Source organism: Prionailurus viverrinus, chromosome B1 (genome assembly GCF_022837055.1).
Source record: "Prionailurus viverrinus isolate Anna chromosome B1, UM_Priviv_1.0, whole genome shotgun sequence".
Classification (NCBI taxonomy): domain Eukaryota; kingdom Metazoa; phylum Chordata; class Mammalia; order Carnivora; family Felidae; genus Prionailurus; species Prionailurus viverrinus.
Genome location: NC_062564.1, coordinates 117,558,773 through 117,582,019, shown reverse-complemented (window position 1 = coordinate 117,582,019; position 23,247 = coordinate 117,558,773). Strand labels below are relative to the sequence as shown.

Here is a 23,247-nt window from a genome sequence, read left to right as displayed (position 1 = left end):
CTTCAAACTAATTCATATCTTACAGAAAAGTTGCAATGATCTATGAAATAATAAATACAAAACCTTTAAACTTTTCAGAAGAAACTTTTCACATTATTATTTCACAAAATGAAATAATAATAGGGTACACTCTATCAATTACATCTGATTTTTTATCATATAAAGCAAGTAAACTGGGAATGAAATTTTATGTTAGAAAGATTCATTTCAAAATATGATTTTAAGAAGTGTTCAATGGTACATCTAAAGCGAACCAATCTAGAGACACCTGGGTGGCTCAGTCGGTTGAGCCTCTGACTTCGGCTCAGATCATGTTCTCACAGTTTGTGAGTTTGAGCCCTCCTGAGGCTTGCTGCTGTCAGGGCAGAACCCACTTTGGATCCTCTGTCCCTCTCTCTCTCTCTGCCCCTCTCCTGCTCATGCTCTCATTCTCTCGTGCGCACGCTCTCTCAAAAAATAAATACACATTAAAAAAAAAACTTTTAATAAAGTGAATCAATCTACAAAAATTTAATTCATACACCACTTTTAGAAAACATATTTTGCACTATGCAAAGTTACCCCATTGTTATTTAATTAATACCCAATGCATAAAGCAATTCCTTAGAATAAAAATGTGTTAAATCAGTGGTACCCAGAAATATGTGACATTTTTAGCCATTAAAATTCTCATTTACAGGGGCGCCTGGGTGGCGCAGTCGGTTAAGCGTCCGACTTCAGCCAGGGCACGATCTCGCGATCCGTGAGTTCGAGCCCCGCGTCAGGCTCTGGGCTGATGGCCCAGAGCCTGGAGCCTGTTTCCGATTCTGTGTCTCCCTCTCTCTCTGCCCCTCCCCCGTTCATGCTCTGTCTCTCTCTGTCCCAAAAATAAATAAAAATGTGGAAAAAAAAATTAAAGAAAAAAAATCTCATTTACAAAAAAAGTCATGTAACTGCTACCTACCTTTTAGATATTTTGCATAATATTAAATATACTTTGTAAAATAGAAATTGAAAGTCTTAAGTATCCAAAGATTTCAGGCAGAACAGCCGTATGTGCCCTATATTATTAAAAAAAGTACTTAAAGGAACATTTTGTGAGATACTTAGATACCTTAAGAGCTAATAATGATTGCAATGTAATCATGGAAATACAGATTATTTTTAAATACATAAAAAACTTAAATTTAAAATTTTAAAAATAAAATCAAATAATAATTAAAATATTGAAATAAACCCACTACATAGAATCACATGGAATTTGATAACACATAAGGCTGGGAGTTTTCTTGAAGACAAGACTGATGATAGGAAGGTGAGGAATTTCCCATAATGGTTCAGAGGAATGCGGACAGCTAGATGATATTGCATAAGAAATAACTGACGTAGTCACCAAATTTTAAACAAGGTGGAATGTGAAGCAATGCTTCCATGTTTAATAACAGAGTATCTATATCAAAATAATATCTCTGTCTGGTATGGGGAATAACAGATGAGTCAATGTCAAAAACGGATGAGATAAAAAGATGAGCAGATTGTCTCCCTCCTCCTCTCCCTCCGCCATAGACCTAGCACATCTAGAGAAACCAATGCTGAGAACGTGAGAAAACAGCTGCAGTCTTGACTTTTCATCTACAGAATTCCTCCACATCGGCCTCTAACCCTATACCCTTTGTCCCAATTTCCCTAAGTTTCTTGGCCTCCTTTTTGATCCTTAGGTGAACTCCTTGTGTCTCATCCCTAATTTGCTGACCTGGTTGTGAACCAGCAGCTCTGGTTTCTACCTTTGAAGCTCTTCCATGACTTACTTGGTGATTGATGACTTGATTCCCCACCTATGACCTCATGTACTCCTACTCCTACTCCTATTCCCTGTGGTAGCCCAGTGAAGCCTTTATCAATCTGCTCATGAGCCAATTAGATGCTATCTGATTATGAAAGGAGATCAGACTTAAACTCAAGAGAAAGATTTAGAGTAAGATCCAGCAATATCAGGGCACATATCTCACCAAATTCTACTTAGATAGCTTAGGATGATTGGTCATCCCTCTACTAATCACCCAATGCCTCTGACAGAGTTTGGTTTCATTATAATTCTTGAGACACAGAAGACCCTCAGGAAATACTTAATGAAGGAGAGATGAATGAATAAATAAAATATTATAAGCACCGGCTCTAAGATCTAGGAATGATTATACTGGTTTTTGAGGGGGTGCATGAAGTTACAAAATATGATGAAACTTTAATTAGTAGAACATGTTTGGTGAAATTTCCATTCACATTTCTTTTAAGAAAAAAAGCAGGAAGCAATTCAGTACATCTACTTGTCATCGCTTTTAGAACATCTGTGGTTTTAGAACAGCTTTGAAAATAGTTACTTGCCTAGAGTGAGGTCTGACTTCTGCTGTATAAGCATTAAAATGTTCTAAATTCATACACACTGGTACAATACCCTCATAGATGGCAGTTAATAAAAATACTGATTAGGTGGCTTACGTCTTCTTCATACTCTGGTTCTTATAGGAATATGCACATGTACATCCAACTCATTAAAACTTGGTCAAAATAAAGAAAAAGGTAACAGATGCACCATCCTTTTTTTTTTTTTTTTGCATGAAACACTGCACATTTACTCTAGAAATACCAAATAAGAATGTTTACAGCGACGGTTGATGGAAGCAGCATGGGCTGACACAGAAAATGCTTACTGTTTAGCAGGAGAAAATGTCCTAAATACAGTGCGTCTCTGTCCATCAGCTGGTGCTCAGTGTTTGTGTTTCTTCAGATTGATCGGCTGGACGTGGATAGCTTATTTAGCAACATTGAATCTGTGCATCAGATATCAGCCAAGCTGCTGTCATTGTTGGAAGAGGCCACAACAGACGTGGAACCGGCCATGCAAGTAATCGGTATGTTTATTCTCTTCTCGAGTTCTACAATACAACAGGAAATAATATTTTAATAACCTCCCTTTGCTTTGGTTTTATGTTTCTGACTCACTAAGCTTCCCGGGAGATGTATAAATGCTAAACCCATCTTCAGGCTCATTGTAATTACACAAACTCTGTATTTATCTTCAAATGGGTTTATATCCATTTGCCGAGGACCCACAGTAGCACTAAGCACACCATTTGCTTTTTAATTTTCAATCTTTCAACCTCTTTGCCTTCCAGATGTTCTCTCATTTTGTTTTATGGCTAACACTTACTTGATCCTTAAAGAATTAAATATTTAAATACTTTAATAGCTTTAATGATTTTAGTCACAGTGTTTTTCAGATCTTAGGCCTATGAATCCATTGACTTTGGGATTGTAAAATTTTTTGCGTAAAGGGATTTTATAATATATAAAACACACGAGTTCTACTTTCCCATGCTTTTCTCTTTTTTCTCTATATTATTTACCTGCCAAATAGATTTTTACTTTCAGTCATAGATTATTTTCTTACTCTGGTAAGATTTGTCATTGAAAAAGCATTGAGCCAAATTTTTATTCCCCTCATTTCTTGGGAGTTTCAAAGGGAATACTGTGTTGTGAACTTTTTGAAGGCAGGTCACACTTCTGAGAGATCATACACATAGTGCCATGGAGGCTAAGACTTCTTTAAATTTTTTCTTATTTTTCTATTTTACACATAACATGCAATGTATGTTCACTACAGAATTATTGAAACATATCAGGAGTACAAGAATAATACACCCCTCCAATGCCACTATCTTCCCTGTAAGTAACCACTGTTATCAGTTTGATGTAGATCCTTTCTTTGAGATATATACAGAGACACAAACCCACACTCGCACCTTATATCTTTATTCATAATGTCTTTGTTAATGGAAATCAGAGTTATAAAAAATGAAATTGATCTTGTTTAGTATTTACGGAAGACTCAAAGTTTAATAAGCGAGGCTGAGACTATGCAAAGGTGACTCAACCTATTTGTAGTGTTTTACAGACCAAAAGGTCAGCTCACTCAAAAAGATTCTCCTACTGACAGGTTTATGTTTAATCATTACTTGTGACTGAATGTCCCTGTTATGTACTGAATGTTTGTGTTCCCCAAAATTCATATGCTGAAGCCTTAACCCTCAATGTAACCGTATTTGGAGGTGAGGCCTTTGGGAGATAATTTAGGTTTAGATGAATCATGGGTCCCCCCATGATGGGATTAGTATCCTTATAAGGAAAGAGAGAGAGACCAGAGTCCTCTCTCTCCCTCTTCACCACGTGAGGACACAAGAAGGGAGCTGTCTGCAACCCAGGAAGGAGGTCTCCACTAGGAACTGAATCTGCTGGCACCTTGGTCTTGGACTTCTCAGCCTCCAGAACTGTGAGAAATAAATGTCTGTTGTTTAAGCCCTTCCTCCCCCCAGTCTGTGGTATTTTGTTATGGCAGACCAAACTGACGAACAGTTTCCATCAAGTTGTAAATATATTTTCTCAAGAAAGGACTCTATTCATTATTACCTCAGTGTGGACTCATTGGCCATTCATTTACTATCTCACTCAGTGAATATTTAGTAAGTAGCAGCACGTTCAAAGGTACTGTGTGGCATTGTTGGGTATCAAAAGATGAAAGAGATCATCTCTGTCCTTCAAGAGTTTGCCACTGAAAAGCTCTTTGAATTGAAGGTGTTTGTATAATACACCCTCAGACTATTTTCTACACTATTGCGGAACTTCAGGGGATAAAAAGTATTTCTAGATGGGGAGTCACAAAAGGATTCTTGAAGATGTTACTTGGACTTACAGGTCAGATTTCAACAAGTGAGGTCCAGGTCCCGAAGACTAAGTAGAAGCAACAGCATGAACACAAGCATGGACAGCAAATGCCAAATGCCAAGCATTTTTAGGAAATGGTGAGAGATCAAGCCAAGCAGGAGTGAAGGATTCATGGAAGGAAGGAGTAAGAAATGAATCTGTCAGTATAGAATAGGGGCGGACTATACTTCGAATCAAATTTGGAATTCACTCTGCAGGTACTGAGGAGCCATTAAAAGATTTTTTCAGCAAGGGTGTGATGAGACACACAAGTTTCTGGAGAAAGAAAACTGCGGTAAGTTGAAGAGAATGGATAGAAGGAGAAAATGGGTCATAGATCTGTAAATAGGTTGTTATAAATAACACAGTTGTGTGGTAACAATTATCTAGGCTAAAGTGGATACAGTGAGAATAAAAACTGGGGGTCAAATTCAAGAGAAATGTCAGATAAAACATAAACAAGACTTAGGGGTTGGTTGCATGTGCTGGAGTCAAAGACAATTCCAGGTTTAAGGAGAGAAGTATCCTGATTTACCTAGAACATTCTGGTTTTAGCCTTCTCTTCTAGCAGCCAGTCCAGTTGAGCATTTGTCCTGGATTTTCTCCTTTTTAAAGAGGATCATTATTAATAGCTGCACTACAAGAGAGTTGGTAAGACCTCTTCATTGTACTTCAATTTCTAACCAGTCTCTCCTAATAGAATATAAGAGGCAGGTGCACTTGACATAGTTCTCACCATAGCACATGCTAAACTCCGAAAGACAGCTCATCTCCCCTTTCCCAACCTTATGAAGTGCAACATGCACAATGTTGTCTGATAAAAAGATGGCATTTGGACACGAGCAGCTAGTAACATTTTCTGGTGGTAGCGGGAGATGTATCTGATTCTACAGATCCTGCTGCCACTGGGTAGAGCACTTAGTCTGTCATGGCCTGTGATGGGTGGCCCATGATGGGTGGCCCATGCCATAACCTGTAAGAGCCATGAAGCCACCAGGATAATAGTCAGTGAGTTTTAGTGAAACATATAGGGAATTAAAGATTATTTGTAAGTGAAAAATGTGTGGGAAGTAGAGGCTTAGCAGTCCTGCCACAGAGAGTATCCAGATACTGTTGCTACAATAGTCTGGTAATTTATCTTATGATATGAATCCATAACTTTTTAATTATCTGGTTATGCTTATTTTATTTTGCAATAAACCCTTTCAGAAGCAAGCGTTTAATCTATGCATATTTTATAAAAATTCAGTATTGATCTTCTGTTTCTCAAGAAAGTTGATGACGAACCCATAACACACAGGATACTTGCCATCCACCACAGGGTCCTAAATGCTATTGCTGACCATAAGACAATCAGAAGACAGAAATCTGCTGAAGGAACAGCAACACCTACATCAAACGTTAGTTATTGTTTTAAGAAGATTGGGCCTATTATTTTATTTTTTTAAATTTTGTTAATGTTTATTTATTTTTGAGAGAGACAGAGACAGACCATGAGTAGGGGAGGGGCAGAGAGAGAGACAGACACAGAATCTGAAGCAGGCTCCAGGCTCTGAGCTGTCAGTACAGACATGGGGCTCGAACTCACAAACAGCGAGATCATGACCTCAGCTGAAGTCAGACATTTAACCAACTGAGCCACCCAGGCACCCTTGTGCCCATTATTTTAACACCTTGGCATTTGGCATTTCCTGACCGTGCTTCTGTTCATGCCACTACTTCACTTGGAAACTTCTTCTTGACCTCCTTCCCACTTGTTTAATCTTACCTATACTTTTGAGCCCAGGTGCGTGTGGTTTAGCACTTGCGGCTGCGGAAGATGTGTTTCCATAGCACTTCATGCAGCAGGGCTTCATTAGGTCAAAGAACAGTTCTCCTAAGTTAATTTCTCTCAGTTTTAGTTCTGAGTTTCCTCGGGCCTGTGAGAATGTAAAGCAATGGCTATTAATGAGTTGACACCAATAGCAGAAGAGTTTACAAACCGTTAAATTATGACACTTTTATAACAGTGTGAGCAGATGAGTTAAATAAAAAAAAAATTAATTAATTCCAATAATGATTTAAAAATGTTTAACCAATTCACAGAACTGAAGAAAAGCTTTTGGAAGTTTATTGTGTCAAAGGGGAATTTTCTGAACTTATTGTAAATGTTAGTGTTATTTTTAAAAGTAAACTAGTGAATGCACGTGATAATGTGAATATATATTTGCGAGTAGCACAGCAACTCAGTAAAATAATGTTTTTACCAAAGTAAGAAAAATATGGAGCAGAAATTTACTTGAGATTGATCATGGTGATTATGTACAAAAGCTGTGATATTCTGTAAATTGACATGGTGACTGTAGTCAAAATTCACAAGTAGTTTAAATATACAAAGTTAGAGTAAGCTACATACATGTAATATTTGGAGGATAAAGTTGATGTCTTTAAAAAACAATCTTATGCATGACTAACACTTTATTTGCTTCTAGTGCCACTGATCAACTTTTAGAAATAGACATTCTGTTCAAAATTAGTTAGGAGTCTTTAGTTAAAATATTCAACAGAGAAAGGGGGAAAGTAACATCAGATTTTTAATCTGTTATTAAGCACAAAATTGCAAATGGGAAGACATTGAAATTTATCCCTACTGAAACAAGGAATTAGCTTTAAAAATGAGAGTTTCTATTATGTAAAAGATTTCATTTTAAAACTCTATAATTCTATTTTAGAAAACTTGACTTATGGAAAGAAGTGTTGATGGAATTCCTATTAAATAGGATAAAGTTTTATCCTGTACCAGATTTTACAAGATCGATATTTGGAAAAATATTCAAAAATCACAAATAGAAACACCTTTTTGGTTAGCTTATTTTGCAAAATAAAGAAAAGAATCCAAATGGAGGCTAAAAGTCAGTACTTTGGGAAATATTTCAGCCCAAATATTCATATATTTCAATATAAAGAGATATGTAATCATAATTTTAATATTTTCCATTTAGCAGAATTTTCTTTAAGCTTATTAAGTGCCTCTGCACTTATAGAAGAGTATTTTCCCACTTAAAAAAAAAATATGGCCTACGTTTTTGAGCAGCAACATATATAATGGTAGTATTGGATTTTAACCCATAGAATAAAATAAATATTGAGTTCATACTGATATAAATAAGTGAGGAGAAAGGAAAGGTCTTTTTTATAGTAGATTTCAATGATATAGAAGGAAAGAGGAAAATCGAAACCCCCCATTAGCCAAACAGTGCCGTCATTGTTGCAGACAGAATCCACTGATCAGTGTTTGATTTAGTGCCTGAAAGTTTGAAGAGAAATATACTTTCCATAGTTTCAAAGTTTCTCCTAAGTGACTATTAACCTTAAAGGGAAAGATGGTAATTTTACAGTGAGAAACCAGGCAAAGACCACCTAACCCAAAGTCAACGATGCCAGGAAATAACATGCATTCACATCATAAACCTTCAGTACAATGCACTGAGGGGGACACAACATCATACCTGTAGCACTTTTGCCCCAAATATGTGCAATTGTGTTTGATCACGAGAAAACACTAGACATTAGCAAACTCATGTAAGGGACACTTGACAAAATAATGGATTGATATTCTTCTAAAATGTCAAATTAATTAAAGATAAGGTGAGACGGAGGAACTGCTGTAATTTAAGACTGCAGCAGACTAAGGAGGAGTAACAAATAAATGCAAGTGAAAGCCTGGATAGATTCTAGAACAGTAAAAGAATGTAGTGTTGATGTTCAAATACGGTGTTTAGTTAACAGTACCAAAGCACTCGGAGTTCATTTCCTTTTCTGACAATTGTACTGTGGTTATCCAAGATGTTAACCCTGGGGAAGCTGAGTGAGGGACACCTGGAAACTACCTGTACTATTTTTGCAATTTTCTGTTAAGTATAAAATTAGTTAATTAGAAACTAAAAATACTATGGTTTAGAGAGAAAGCTCAACTGAGTGTGTTCACAATTTCATTTACCGTTTCCATAGTGTAGTGGTTATCATGTTCGCCTCACACAATTTCATTTACCAATCATAAATCGCAACTTTGAGGAAGATTATGGAAAAATAAATTAAAAAAATAAAACAGTAAGGCCATATTTGAAAAAGAAAGAGATGGATTCATATTTTAGTTTCCGTACCCTTTACATCTGGGTTAGCAGTATGGTTTGCTTTGACCAATAAAATGTGGCAAAATGATGTTCTACAACAGCCTTGTGACATCCACTCTCCGCTCAGGGATAGAGCAGGCTCAAACTACCCAACATTTCAATCAACACAGTCAAGGCCTTGGACATGTGAGTGCAGCCTCCTCAGCCAGCTGGTCCCTGGTTACAGATTGCAAACACGTGAGTAACCCCATCAACGACACCTGGAGACAAGCCATCCCAGCTGAGCCTCACTCAAATTGTCAATGCAGAGAATTGTGAGCAAATAGTGTTGTTTTAAACCTTTAAGTTTTGGGGTGATTTTTTTTTTCCTGCAGCAATAGCTAATACACATTCATAGAGATTAATTCAACTTAGATGAAAAAAACCTTGATCTGGAAAGTGGATTTTGAGCTTGGACTTGAAGGATTTAGAAAGGTGGAGATTGAAGGAAATGACTTTCTAAATGACAAATGGCATAGAGGCCCCAAGGCAGGAGAGTATAGGAAATTATCGTAAATGACAACAACCTAATGTGTCTGGAGCATAGTGGCAAGGAGGCCCTCCATGACCCATACATAGTAGCCGAATCAATACAGAGTTCACTGGCAATTTCTACCCCATGCCACCAACAGCAATTTCTACTACTAAATCTTTCACCAGGATAACCTGATTTTTTGGTGAGACATTTCCAAAATCACGTTACCACAAAATCCAAGCACAGGTATTCCATTTCTCTGTCCTTAGATGGCACGAATGAGAAGTTGTGATTCACGGCTCTAGTGCCAAAGGGAAACTATCCAGATACCTAGATAAAACCAGAAGGAGGATTTTACTCACTAATAACCTTGGGGTTTGGATGAAGTTCAAGTTTAAGCACAGAGGCATATGTTTGTAGATATGAGAGCTCTGGGAAATGGTCTGGACTATCATGCCAAGATAAAAACTGGATTTTAAAATCTTGACTTCAGCAGGCTGTCTAAGTAGAAAATGGGTTCTAAATCTTTAGAGATGGGAATATAAGATGTGGCTCTTGTTTCCACTTAAAAGGACGATTATTCTGTAACAATTTAAGAAAACAGTGAGCAAAGACAAAACAAGTAAAATGATAGAGTTTAAAAACGCAAGGGTTTCAATATCAGGTCAACTTAGGTATACATCTTGACTCATCCAATTACTACATGTTCAATCTTAGGCAAGTTTCAAAATCTCATGGAACTTTAGTTTCTCATGTGGAAATTTGAGGTAATACTACTCGCCCCATAGAGTATTTGTAAAGATTAAGTAAAATCATGTATAAATAATGATGGCCCAGTGCCTATTCTTAATAAATATCCAATACATGATATTACTAACTTGCTATACTGAGAATATTAAATTTACCCATCTATTTACCGAGCTTTATTTCTTGTGTATGCAACCATTGAATAAAATGTGATTTTCCCCCCTAGAGGTCCTGATCATGTTTTTGAAACACTTAGATTCACTGGATATGTGTAGCTTCTAGATGCTCCCAATATCTATGCATCTTGATGATTCACAGAGCTAATAAGGCAACACGTTTTCTTCCACAAAGCATGATTTAACATATCAAATGTCATTTCCACATTCCATAGAGTGAATATCAATGCAGTAGTCACTTTCCCAAGATGGCTCTCAATAGACCATGCCTCTCACGCTGCTATGCAGTCTAGTCCCATATTGACTCTGGACTGGCCCTGAGACTCACTAACTCATACGATGAAATGGAAGTGACACTGTGTCAGGTACTGAGCCTAAGCCTTAAGAAAGCCTGGAAGTTTCTTCTTTTGTGAGGAACCCGCCATTTAAGAAGTCCAGTTACCCTGCTGGAAATACCACATGGAGAGGTCATATGGAAAGAGATTAGACCTGAGACTATATAGGGTGAGAAAGTGGCTCAGCTGTCCCAGAATCCTGGCTGGTGCCAGCCTTCCTTCTGTCCCTGCCAAGGCACCAGAGTTGTGAATGAACCATCTTGGACCAACCAGTCAGTTAAGCCCTGGGATGACTGCGGCCCCAGCAGGCATCGGGAGGGGGGCGGGCAGAAGAACCACATGCCTGATTCCAGCCAACCCACAGAATTGTAAGAGAAAATCAAAACAGTCGCTGTTTTAAGGTTCTAAGTGTTGAGGTGGTTGTTACATAGATAGATAACCAAAACAGAGTTTGCTTCCTCTTATATACATTTGCAACAATGCTGTAATGTTTCAAAGAATTAAAAGAAAGACTGAGTTTTGAATATGTTTGAGTCTATCTTCTGTGCTTACCTCGGGCACACTATAGTGAGAACCAGAGCTGAAAGAAGCTTGTGGTAAAGGAATTGCACTTTCTCATATGCTTTTTCCTGAGGGTGAGTTTCTCCTTTGAGAGAAAGACAATTTAGAGCTTTCTGTTCTTTGAAGGTGTAGTGGGTGATGCACTGTTGTTCTACGGCAGTACTTTGTTCTCCTAAAGCAGTGTCTCTTGTATGTCCCTGAAGCAGGAATCTGTGCCTTTAGCAGTGATTTTGTGAGAAGAACATTAGTCACTGATAATTCATGTCATGTTGCCATATGGGAAATGCCACAAAGTGGCTCACCTGAATAATTCTTCTACAGTGTGTGTGTGTGTGTGTGTGTGTGTGTGTGGTACTCAGGACACAGGTAGGCTCAACTTAGTTAATTCTGGCCAGCTGGGACAGCCCGGGAACATCCCAGACCCACATACTGAATGTGAGGCCAGTAGGGGCAAGTCCCAGATGCAGCAGCTGACAGATCAGGGCATTTTATTCTAAATGTCAGCAGTAACAGAAAAGCTACCAGACAGTGTGCCTATTGGAAAAAAGGTTTTTTGGGGGTGGGGAGGAGGTCAAGAATAAGCAAATCCATACATGAAAGGAAAAATCAGCAGGAAGCTGTCAGCAGGGTACGATGTGGGGTTGGGCTTCCAATCTCCTGAGTGTGGTCAAGCTGGCTTCCTAGGGCTACAAGGACTTATTTCTTGTAAGAAAAATAAAGCCAGAGTGGCTTAGTAACAAGCTCTACAGTTCTGTTCTCTGAAGAGAATGTTAAGTTCTAGGAACCTGCACTGGGGAGCCGGCTCACGAAGGTCCGTGGCTTAGTTGTGCAGTCAGATCTGAATAGAGCGTGGAAAAACCAAATATTGTGCAGAATACACATAGAAATACAGTGCCAAGTCCAGAGTTCTATGAGCCCCTGAACACTTTCCCAATAGGCAGGGGGTGAACATGAGAAGGCGTTTGCAGAGGCAAAAGCCTTATAGGTACATGGTAGCCCAGAGAGAACATGGCATTTGGGGGGAGACAAGTCTGTGCTTTCATGCTGACTCTGTCACCACTAGACCTATGGCTGGGGCCAAGACACTGGGGTCAGTTAAGATTGCACTTGCCTACCTGGAATAGAGACCTCACCAAAGAACTTAACTGAAAAGGGGCCGTTCTCCTCCCATAACAAGAAATCCATAATTCAGTAGTTCAAAACTGGGGTGACTACATGCTGGCTCCTTGCAGCGTTTTCCTTCATAGTCCTTGTGTGGTGTTTGGCCTCCTGGACTCACGATGGCTCCTCCACTGCCAAGTATTCCTTCCTGCAGGCAATCAAAGCAAAACCGCCTCCTCCCAAGGCTTGTTTCCAAGCCTTCCCAGGGACTTCAGCCTATATGTCATGATTTCATTTCACACACACACATTTCATTTCTTACACGTATACATGCACACGTAAATACATACTCACACACGTGCTTGGCCACCCCTAACTACCAGAGATCGGAGAAAGGTCAGTATTTTTCATTGGGTGTGTTGCTGGTCTAAATATTGTTTCGGGGCGCCTGGGTGGCTCAGTCAGTTAAGCGTCCGACTTCAGCTCAGGTCACAATCTCGCGGTCCGTGAGTTTGAGCCCACGTCGGGCTCTGGGCTGATGGCTCAGAGCCTGGAGCCTGCTTCTGGTTCTCTGTCTCCCTCTCTCTCTGCCCCTCCCCTGTTCATGCTCTGTCTCTCTCTGTCTCAAAAATAAATAAACGTTAAAAAAATTTTTTTTTAAATAAATATTGTTTGTTTAGAACAAGGAAGAATGGATAAGCAATTAGCAATAGATGCCACCTTCATTTGTTCATATTTCGAATGGGAACAGCAAGTCCTTCATGGCGTACGGGTACAAGACATGAGGAATACTCCCATTAGAATGTAAGCTCCATGAGGGGAGGAATTCTTACATGTATTGTTACTGTTGCTTCACCAGCACCTAGAACAGTGTCCTCAGTAGCACTGAGTGAATGAAATAAATGATGGAGAGAATGAGAAGTGTTCGGTACGGTGGCTGGCCCACAGAAGGAACACAGTGATTGTTGTTGCTTTTGTTACCAAGTCTGCCTGTGGTTTGTCCTGTGGCATCTTCAGAGGCTGGTGGGTACTAGAGTGCAGCTAGCTGTAGCAGAGGCTAGCACTCAAGAGAGGTATTTACTAAGGTGAGAGAAATGGAGAGTCTTGGATTAGTCGAAGAACAGAGTCATCGGTGCTATCCACCTTGAGGGGGGAAAAGTTAATGTATCTCTTCCTCATCCAGCCAGTAGAAATGTTTTCACTTTCAGGTCTCAGAGAGCTAGTGTTTTCTTAATGTGCCACTTTTTATAAAAATGCCCACCTAGAGTTAAAGTATCCAGGAAGTCAAAAAGGTTCGGGAAGAGACCATGAGTTATCATCAAAATAAACAGCAATATTCTTGAATGTTAGCATTGGAGAAATACTTAAGAAGCATTCAACCACCTCACTGCAAGAGCCTGATTTGCCCCAATGCCGTCACTAACTCTGGACACAGCCAGAAGGAGATCCTAATTCTTCCTTATACAAGTCCTATTACGTATTATACACAGTCCATCTCCATGCCCGCTAATGCTCCTGTTTGTCTTGCCCTGCATCTAGGAACTTCCAACTGCCAGGTATGTTGGGTGGTTGCTGCCTCAGCTGTAGAATTGCTTCTCCTTTGATAGACCCCTTCACAATGATCACTGTCCTCCCAGCACTAGACGCGGCAATGGCCATGGAACAGGACCCCACAACCCCATTGTGGCTCCCCCTCCTTTCTCTTTTTTCTCTTCACAGTTTAGCTAGCCTTACTGGTCCCACTTCCTCACCTCTCCATCCTGCCTCGAATGATGCCTCTGAAATTGCTGTTACCATGTCACCAGAGAGCTCAGAATTGTCAAATCTAATTGCCAAATTCATTTTTCTGAACTTATCTTACTCCAGAGCTTCTGAAAATTTTTTACCAACATATTCCTGATACCAGAAGAGAAATATGAGCACCAAGGAATGTCGAATTATTACCCAAAGCCACTGCCACAGACATGAAACAACTTTGAAGTTTCATTTTATCTTAAGAATTCATGAAAAAAAAAACAAAAAAAAGAATTCACAAAAATTTTCCATTGCCTTCTTTTCTATGAAAATGATTTTTTCACAAATGTCTTCTTAAAATTGATACTCAAGGGATTTGATTGCTTTAATCCCATGGTTGCATGCACCACCTGGCACCTGTATTTGGTTTAAACTTCATAACCCTAACCAGGGTCACTAGGGTATGCATAGTTGTCAGTTTTATTTCCAGGCTAGGTAGGAACTAAGTGAGACTCAAGGCCAAAGGTGATGGTTTCTGTAAGCAGCATATACTCTTACAATCTCTTTCTTCTCATCTCCCCTCCTCACTTTACCCTCTTCTGGAGAACAGAAGGGGACTAGGAAGGAAAGGAAGGAAACATATACATGATCTGGCATTTTGGCTGGCTAATCTACTGCCTTGTTCAGTCCCAACAGCTGGGCTCTCCTCCAAGGAGGCTAAGCAGACTGGGGAGCTCTCATTGCATCTCCTGGGTAAAAGCTGCAAGCAAAGCTCTTTCATTTGGGGGTGGAAGGTTTACTTAGCTGTGTGTCCCTCAGGGGAGTGACAGCCAGAGGCTCATATTATCTCACCCAGTTCTTAGGCATTCTTTCTAGGGAGTAGGTCATATCTACCCTTTGTCCTCAAAGCCTTTTCACTCCCTTCTCTGTGTTGTGTATACTCTGCCTTGACAAACCAGTTTTACTTAGAACTGCAGAAATTTCTTTTGGGATATATCTTAGACCATAATTTATGCTTAAGATTTTAACTAAAATTCTCTTTTAACATCACTGTATGTAGTTGGTTTTTAGAGTTGAACTTATTACATATTTTTTTCTTGCTAATAGGAGTAACTTTGTACTTTTAAAAAGTATATTTATTTATTTTTAGAAAGAGAGAGAGAGAGAGCGCATATGCAAGTGTGAGCAGGGGAGGAGCAAAGAGAGAGGAAGAGAGAATATACTGATAGTGGAGCCTGATGAATGAGCTCAAACTTACCAACCAAACTCACGAACCATAAGATCATGCCTTGAGCCAAGATCAAGAGTCCAACGCTCAACCAAATGAGCCACCTCTGTACTTTTTTTTAAGGTTTTTCATTAATTTATTTATTTATTTATTTATTTATTTATTTAGATAAAGGAGAGGTGTGGGCAGATGGAGAGAGCAGAGAGAGGGAGAGAGAATTCCAAGCAAGTTCTGCTCTGTCAGCACAGATCCCGACGCAGAACTAGACATGGGAGTAGACGTAGGGCTCGATCTCACAAACTGTGAGATCATGACCAAGCTGAAATCAAGAGTCAGATGCTCAACTAACTGAGCCACTCAGGTACCCCAGTAACTTTGTACTTTAATCTCTGTGTCTTGGTCATCTCAGGCCGCCATAACAAATAACCTTAGACTTGTTGTTTTAAAAATAGATATTTATTTCTCACTGTTCTGGAGGGTGAGAAGTCCAGGTCAAGGTGTCTGATTCCTGGTGAGAGCCCCCTTCCTACTTTGCAAACAGCTATCTCCTCACTATATCCTCACATGGTGGATAGAGAAAGCTCTGATGTCTCTTCCTCTTCTCACAAGGCACTAACCCCATCATGTGAGCTCCACACCCACTATCTAACCTTAACCCGGGTATCTCCCAAAAGTCCCACCTCCAAAACCATCACACTGAGGGTTAAAGCTTCAACATATGGATTTTAGGGGGAAATAAACATCCAGTCCATTAAACTCTTCATAAGTAACAATTTAAGTAATATTTTCATAGAATTTTTGAGTTATATTTTATGGGCAGTAAAGAGGGTCCCTTCAACTGTCATGATTCCTCCCAAAATATTTTCTTATGGAAGAAGAAGAAACAGTGTGTTGATTAGAATTAAGGTCAGCTGGTAGAAACAGCAAACAAAACAAAACATTACCAGCTTAATTAAGAGATGTTCATTTCTCTTTGGTGTAATAGTCTCAAGGCACATATTTTATATCTATACAGCATCTCTGCTCTGCAAAGTCCTCTGGGATACAAGCTTCTTCCTTACCCATATCTTCATGTACAGGTAATGTTCAAGTTCCAGGTAGCAGAACAAAGGAAAATATGGTGAAGAAGGGGTTAATAATGAGCTATCTGCCTCTTGAAGTTCCTGGATATTGTCACAGGACAACTTTTTGCAGATTTCGTTATATGGCCACCCCTATTGCAAGGGAGGCTAGGAAATTTAGTTTTTATTCTGCTGTAGCCAAAAATGTTATTGCTTCACGGTGAGTACTCATACTGGGGGACAATGGCAGCTCTGTCATCCACAAACTTATGCAATCTCTCTGCCGTATTTCTATTTTATCCTTGGCCTGGCTGACACCAATCAGAATTTTCCTTTCTTCTCCAGACTCCTCAAGCTCTTCTGCAGACTCTTTTCCCTCTGGGCTCCCTCAATATTAGTGTGCCCCAGCATTTGGTCCTGAAGCCCTCCTCTCACTCTGTAGACTTTCTTGCATGGTCATAGCAAAGTTATGGCTTCTGTTTCCCGAGCTTTACATTCTTACACCTCTTTTTCAGAACACTTTTTTTTTTTTACCATTTTCTTAAATTTTTTTTTTAATTTACATCCAAGTTAGCATATAGTGCAACAATGATTTCAGGAGTAGATTCCTTAATGCCCCTTACCCATTTAGCTCATCCCCCCTCCCACAACCCCTCCAGTAACCCTGTTTGTTCTCCACATTTAAGAGTCTCTTATGTTTTGTCCCCCTCCCTGTTTTTATATTATTTTTGTTTCCCTTCCCTTATTTTCATCTGTTTTGTATCTTAAAGTCCTCATATGAGTGAAGTCATCGATATTTGTCTTTCTCTGACTAATTTCGCCTAGCATAATACCATCTAGTTCCAACCACATAGTAGCAAATGGCAAGATTTCATTCTTTTTGATTGCCGAGTAATGCTCCATTGTGTGTTTGTTTATATATATGTATATATATATATATATATATATATATATATATACCCCACATCTTCTTTATCCATTCATCCATCGATGGACATTTGGGCTCCTTCCATACTTTGGCTATGGTTAATAGTGCTGCTATAAACATTGGGGTGCATGTGCCCCTTCAAAACAGCATACCTGCATCCCTTGGATAAATACCTAGTAGTGAAATTGCTGGATCATAGGCAGAATTTTTTTTCTTCAATCTCAGATTCATATATCAAATTCCATAAGGGACTTCTCTACTTAAATATATTTTGGATGACTCAAATTCAGTATATCTAAAATTAAACTCAACATCTTTCCATCTTTCCACATAAACTCCATATCTTATTATCATTGTCCATCCACATGCTTACTGAAACTAGAATCCTGAGATATGCTCGGAATTAACCTCTTCATCTCTCATATACGTCAATGTCTCTTGCCCTCTTCTCCATCCTCTCTGTTTTGCTTTAGTGGTTATAGCTAACATCTATTGGACATTTGCACATCCCAACTACTGATATATTACATGTTTTGAATTCATTTAATCTTCAAACAACCCTACTATTACTATTATTTGTCCATATTATAGATCAGGAAATTAAAGAACAGAGAAGTCAAGTAACTCTCCCAAATGTCACAGGGGTAAATGGTAAAACCAGGATTTGAAAACACACAATTTATTTTAGAGCACTCTTTCTTAGGGCTCTAACTTCCTGTGTTAGCCCTCATTATTTATTTGTTGTATTTCTATGGAAGCCTTTTAATTGGATTCTCTTTTCCAGTCTCACTAACTCCTCCCTCAAATTCCATCTTTCATATGACTAATTACCAGAGTAATCTTTCTAGAATATTACTGCCACTTAATATCAATCATCTGTGCTTCTCCATCACCTGCAGACTAAAGTTCCAGCTGCTTCATGACACACACAGTCTTTCATGACTTAGCTCCTGCCTAAAAATACAGCCTCTTCTGGAACTTTGCCTAAGTTCTATGGCCCTGTCCAGCCATGTGAGAACCACTTGCAGCTTGTGAACAGACCTTACTCCCTCAGCGTGTCTCTATGCTTTGTACTCATTCAGAGCTCCTATTTCAGGGGCAGGTTGTTATGGAAATTGCTCAAGAGCAGAATAGGTGTCCCCCTGTGTTTTATACAAAGTCTGGCAAATGGGAGTTTACTTTCACTGGCCTTTATAAGTTTCTTGAGGGAAGCCTTGGTTCTCTGTACCTGCAGTACCTACCAAAGTGCATGGTGTGAAATAGTCACTCATTAAATTGTAAAACCAGGATGGAGTAACTACTTCATTCCCTTTTATGCTATTTTCCTAAGCCAAAGCCTTGGACAAGGAGATCTCTTGAGTGTCACTGTCTTTACCTTGGTTTACTGCCCTGCAGGGGAAATTCATCTTGGAGTGGGGTCAGAATAATAGAGAGGCCAAATTGTACGGTATGGTATATCTTGGGGATGGACATGAGGGTCTGGACGTAAAGATGAGGTGGACCAAGAAGCATGAATATATTTACATTAGTGAAGGCAACAATTTGCAACACTGGAAAAATGATACCAGGACATAAAATATGGTCGATATTTTGGGGAGTTGTTTGTAGAGGAGATAACTTTTTCTCCTCTGCATGGAGATTGCTTTTGGGGAAAGCCAATGCAGAAATTCTTGGGTTTTAGAATCTTTTTAAAAAGCACACGAAAGTTATATTTATTTTATAGCGTTCTCGTGCTTTTGTGACAGGCAGCCTGAAGTGAAATTACCTTCACTGGTCTTGGCTCAGTCCTCCCTCCACTCCTAATCATCCCTTCAAACCCACATCCATTAGACAGAGCAGCTGTCCTTCACCACTAAAGAAACGCAGCCCAGAGTTATGTTACCGTGGAAACAGAATCACTTTTTTGCTGCAAGACACATCGCTTTATCTGCATTATTATGAAGCAGAATACATTGGTAGGGCTGGAAGGGGAATCAAATATTCTGCCCGCCAGTGTTGTACTTGGCCTTTGGGTGAATAAATGACTTTCAATTAGAGTGCTTAAATATCTTTTAACTTTAATAATTGTTCTTAGATCCCCAACAGAATTTTACTTGGAAAAGAGTAAAAAATTTGACTCTGCTAGTAAGGAGAGAGCTATAAATTCTTTCAAACTACACCACTTCTGTTAAAAATATATGTGAGTGTGGGCGTGCATGTGCACGAGACTTTACAATTAATGGTTTCATTGTGTGTAAAATAAATGTCTTTGTCCCTTGTTTTTTGACTTTCTGACTTGATCCTATTGCAGATTTATGAGGTTGTCCTTACCTCTTCCTTTCTTTGTCTTTACTCTAAACTGCTTTGTAGTGAACACATATTTGTAATCCTATCTTGGGTTGGGCTGTCTGTATCCAGATCCTTTCTGGACTTGCTGCTGAGTTTCACCCGGGCCTGTCACTCGCTCCCACTTCTGGGTCATGATTCCTTTCAGCAGCCAAAGTCCTTGCTCTACCCTGCACTGTTACTCTCGTTCCCAAGCCTACATTTAGTTACTATACTATTTTATTTTCTCTTCTTGGAACTACTCTACTTCTTACTGTTTGTGTTGCTGTCTTGAAGACCAAATCTGCCAAAATTACACTGGTGGAAGGATGAATTCAGGAAAATCCCAGGAACAAAATAAAAATCCCTCATCCCTTCAGTTCCAAAGATGCTCACAGACACTGAGTTTCCATACAAGTCCAGAAAAAGTGCTACTAAAAAACAAACAAGACACACACCCACACACCTGCACATGCATATGTGCACACGTGCACACACACACAGTCTGAAATCCGATCTAATGGAAAGGGAAGGAAAGTCTTTTACTGGCTGGATATAAATTAGAACAGAATGTGATACTTTAAAAGTACTAGTGTTTTAATTCTAGAGATAGTAGAATAGCATTAAGAGACAAGTGATATTTATTGAGCAACTAGTTAGTTCCAGATGTTTGTTTTTTTTTACATCTATGTTCCATTTAATTCTCAAATTCATCCTCAGGGGTGATGAGAACTGAGATACTCAGTTACCACCCAAACCCTAAACAACAATGATTTCTGATTCTGAGTTCAGTGTTCTTTCCAACCACACCACTTTGTGTAGTGTCCAGCAAAGCTCTAATGTGTTGGGGACTGACATCTGAGGAAAAACTGAGGCGAAGATAGCCTCTAATCCTGACTTTGCCTCTACCGGACTTTGGAAAATCATACATGTGTTTCAAACTCAGATTTGTCCATCCTTGTTTAATAGGGATAAATAACCTCTTATTTCCTTACACATATAGGGAATTAAGCAGTTAATATGCGCAAAGCATGCTGAAAATACAAAGGGCATTCTATTTCCATAGGAAGAATGACTTACTGTTGTTACTGTAATAGCTGCAGATTGGTAGGTCCATGTAACTCTCAATCAGTTCAATCCCAAATCATTGTCAAGACCACATTTGCAGTATCTTTGGGAGCAGATGCTAGCACGTATTTCTTCTGTCTCCCAAATCATCTTAACACAGTGCTGGATTATGTAGTGGATACTTAATATATATTTTCAAGTGATGGAGTGGGTCATTAAATCCAACTATTCAATATCTGCTTGAGCCATCAGTTACAGACCCAATTTTATCATAATATCAAAAAGGATGCTTTAAATGCTTGGACACAATTAGCCCAAGTTGTTATATGAAGATACAGTGATAAAACTCTGGTTTATAGTAGTATCCAACTGAGTTTTAACAGGAATAATGGCCAATTCTTCTACTATCACATATAAGGAAATATTTTATATCCCTAAACTCTATTGCTTGTCTTTCAGATACCAAGGGAAATGTTAGCTGAATAAATAGTAAAAGAAAATAATTTACATTGAACCTGAAATTTCACTTTCCTTACCTCTAAAAAATTAGCAATAATTGCTCCATTTTGAGCATTTACTATGTATGAACTGTACTCTACACACTACCTCTTTAATTTTTATAATGAGCATATAAAATTGGATCTATTATTGTGCCTATAATAATAAAAATAATAATCTGATTCTGGGAGGAATAAGATTCAGAGAGCCAAAGTAACTTGTCCAAGTCATTACCTGTCCAAGTCTGTAACACAGCCTGATTCAAACCCATACAGACTGATTCTAAAGTGTTTTCCTTAACTGGGATCCTCCAGGTCAGTCAAATGCATAGTCACCTTTGAGAAAACCAACCTTCTTTTGCTGCCTATCTCCATTAAGCTCTTTATCCTGCATTTTATAAATGAGAGGAAGGAAGGGAAGAAAAAAGGAGGGAGGGAAGAATAAGGGGGAAAGGAAAGGAAAAGAAAGGAAAGGAAAGGAAAGGAAAGGAAAGGAAAGGAAAGAAAGGGGAAGGAAAGGAAGGGGAAGGGCAAGGGCAAGGGAAGGAAAGGAAAGGAAAGGAAAGGAAGGGAAGGGAAAGGAAAGGAAAGGAAAGGAAAGGAAGGGGAAGGGGAAGGGGAAGGGGAAGGGGAAGGGAAAGGGGAAGGGGAAGGGGAAGGGAAAGGAAAGGAAAAAGGAAAGGAACGTCTTCCACCCCTCCTGAGTAACCTGGGGATGAAGTGGGACCTATCCAACTTCTTAACACTGTCACCGTTGTCAAATAGTAAATATGTGGAATGTCAGTTTGGTTGACTTGATGTCATTTTGCCTTTGTTTTACATTTTTCAGGAGAAGTATTCTTGCAGATTAAAGGGCCCCTGGAAGATATTTATAAAATCTACTGCTACCACCATGATGAGGCGCACAGTGTACTGGAATCCTATGAAAAGGAAGAAGAGCTGAAGCAACATTTGAGCCACTGTATCCAGTCCTTAAAGTAAGGCCTTTTCAAATGATGATTTCCATGCCTAGCAGGGAACATTTTAACTGGATGTAGATGAAAGTTCTCACATAAATCCTATATTTGATGAGGCTTGCTGGGAGCTCCACTTTGTGTTCTCTTTATGAAAAGCTGACATGCCAGAAACCCTGATTGACTCTTTTCTCCCCCCTGTGAGCATGACTAAAAATAACATGGGAGAAGATTCAGGGCTCTGTAGAGATAGAAAAATGCAATATCAAAAAATGAAATGTGGAAGAAAAGGCCCTTCTTAAAGCTGTTGTTACCTCCCTGCCCACCCCCCACCATGAGACAGCATGGGGCACCGTGACCACTGCAGCATGTGGAATAATAAAGTTAGTGGAATGTTCCATGGTTCTCTGATGGCTCTCACTTTTCCCCAGATTCACTAGACCAGGTTCAGTCAGACCCTGTTCAAGTTAGTTTCAGGAGTTAGTTATGCCTTCCTTCTTTATCCTTAAAGTTTTGGTGCTACCTAATATACATTTTTTTTTAATCTGGAGGAAATTATTCACCATAAAAATCTAAAAAATATAAGGAAGTACAAATAAGATAAAAACACTTGCGATTCCAGGTATTAACTCATTGCTAGACCATGTATTAACCACAGCTTGCATTTTTTCTGATTTTATTTATATGCATAAATATGGATATGTGTTTGGGTTGATTCTCCTAAATGGAATTGGTATCTTATTTTGTATGCAGTGTTCTACCACATGAAGCTAAAGCCGACATTTCTGCCCTACTCCACATCTTACCTAGTGGTTCTACTGTGATGTTTCATTTCTAAGGATTACCCATTGTCAAAGAATTAGCCAGAGAGAGTTGTGATATCTTAATCAAAGCATACCCAGCAGTCTGAGCCTCTAGCATATTCCCCCATTATGAAAATGAAATCATGAGACTACAGTAATCCCCCATCTTATCCATGGGAGATACATTCCAAGACCCCCCCCCCCACACTGGATTTCTGAAAACTTGGATAGTACCAAACCCTATATATACTATTTTTTTTTGTATACATTCATACCTATACCTATGATAAAGTTTAATTTATAAATTAGGCATAGTAAGAATTTAACAACAATAACTAAAATTGAACAATTATAACAATATACTGCAATAAAAGTTATATGGTCTGTC

General features: G+C 39.0%; 1 protein-coding gene across 1 annotated transcript in view; it reads left to right on the top strand.

The window, feature by feature from the left end:
* The window catches only part of ARHGEF38 (Rho guanine nucleotide exchange factor 38), a 128,100-nt gene that overhangs the window by 59,413 nt on the left and 45,440 nt on the right, over positions 1-23,247 (top strand). Inside the window, exons 3-4 of the mRNA XM_047857089.1 lie at positions 2,765-2,888; positions 21,933-22,080. Of these exons, the coding sequence (XP_047713045.1) occupies positions 2,765-2,888; positions 21,933-22,080 (272 nt within the window). The remainder of the gene's footprint in view (positions 1-2,764; positions 2,889-21,932; positions 22,081-23,247) is intronic.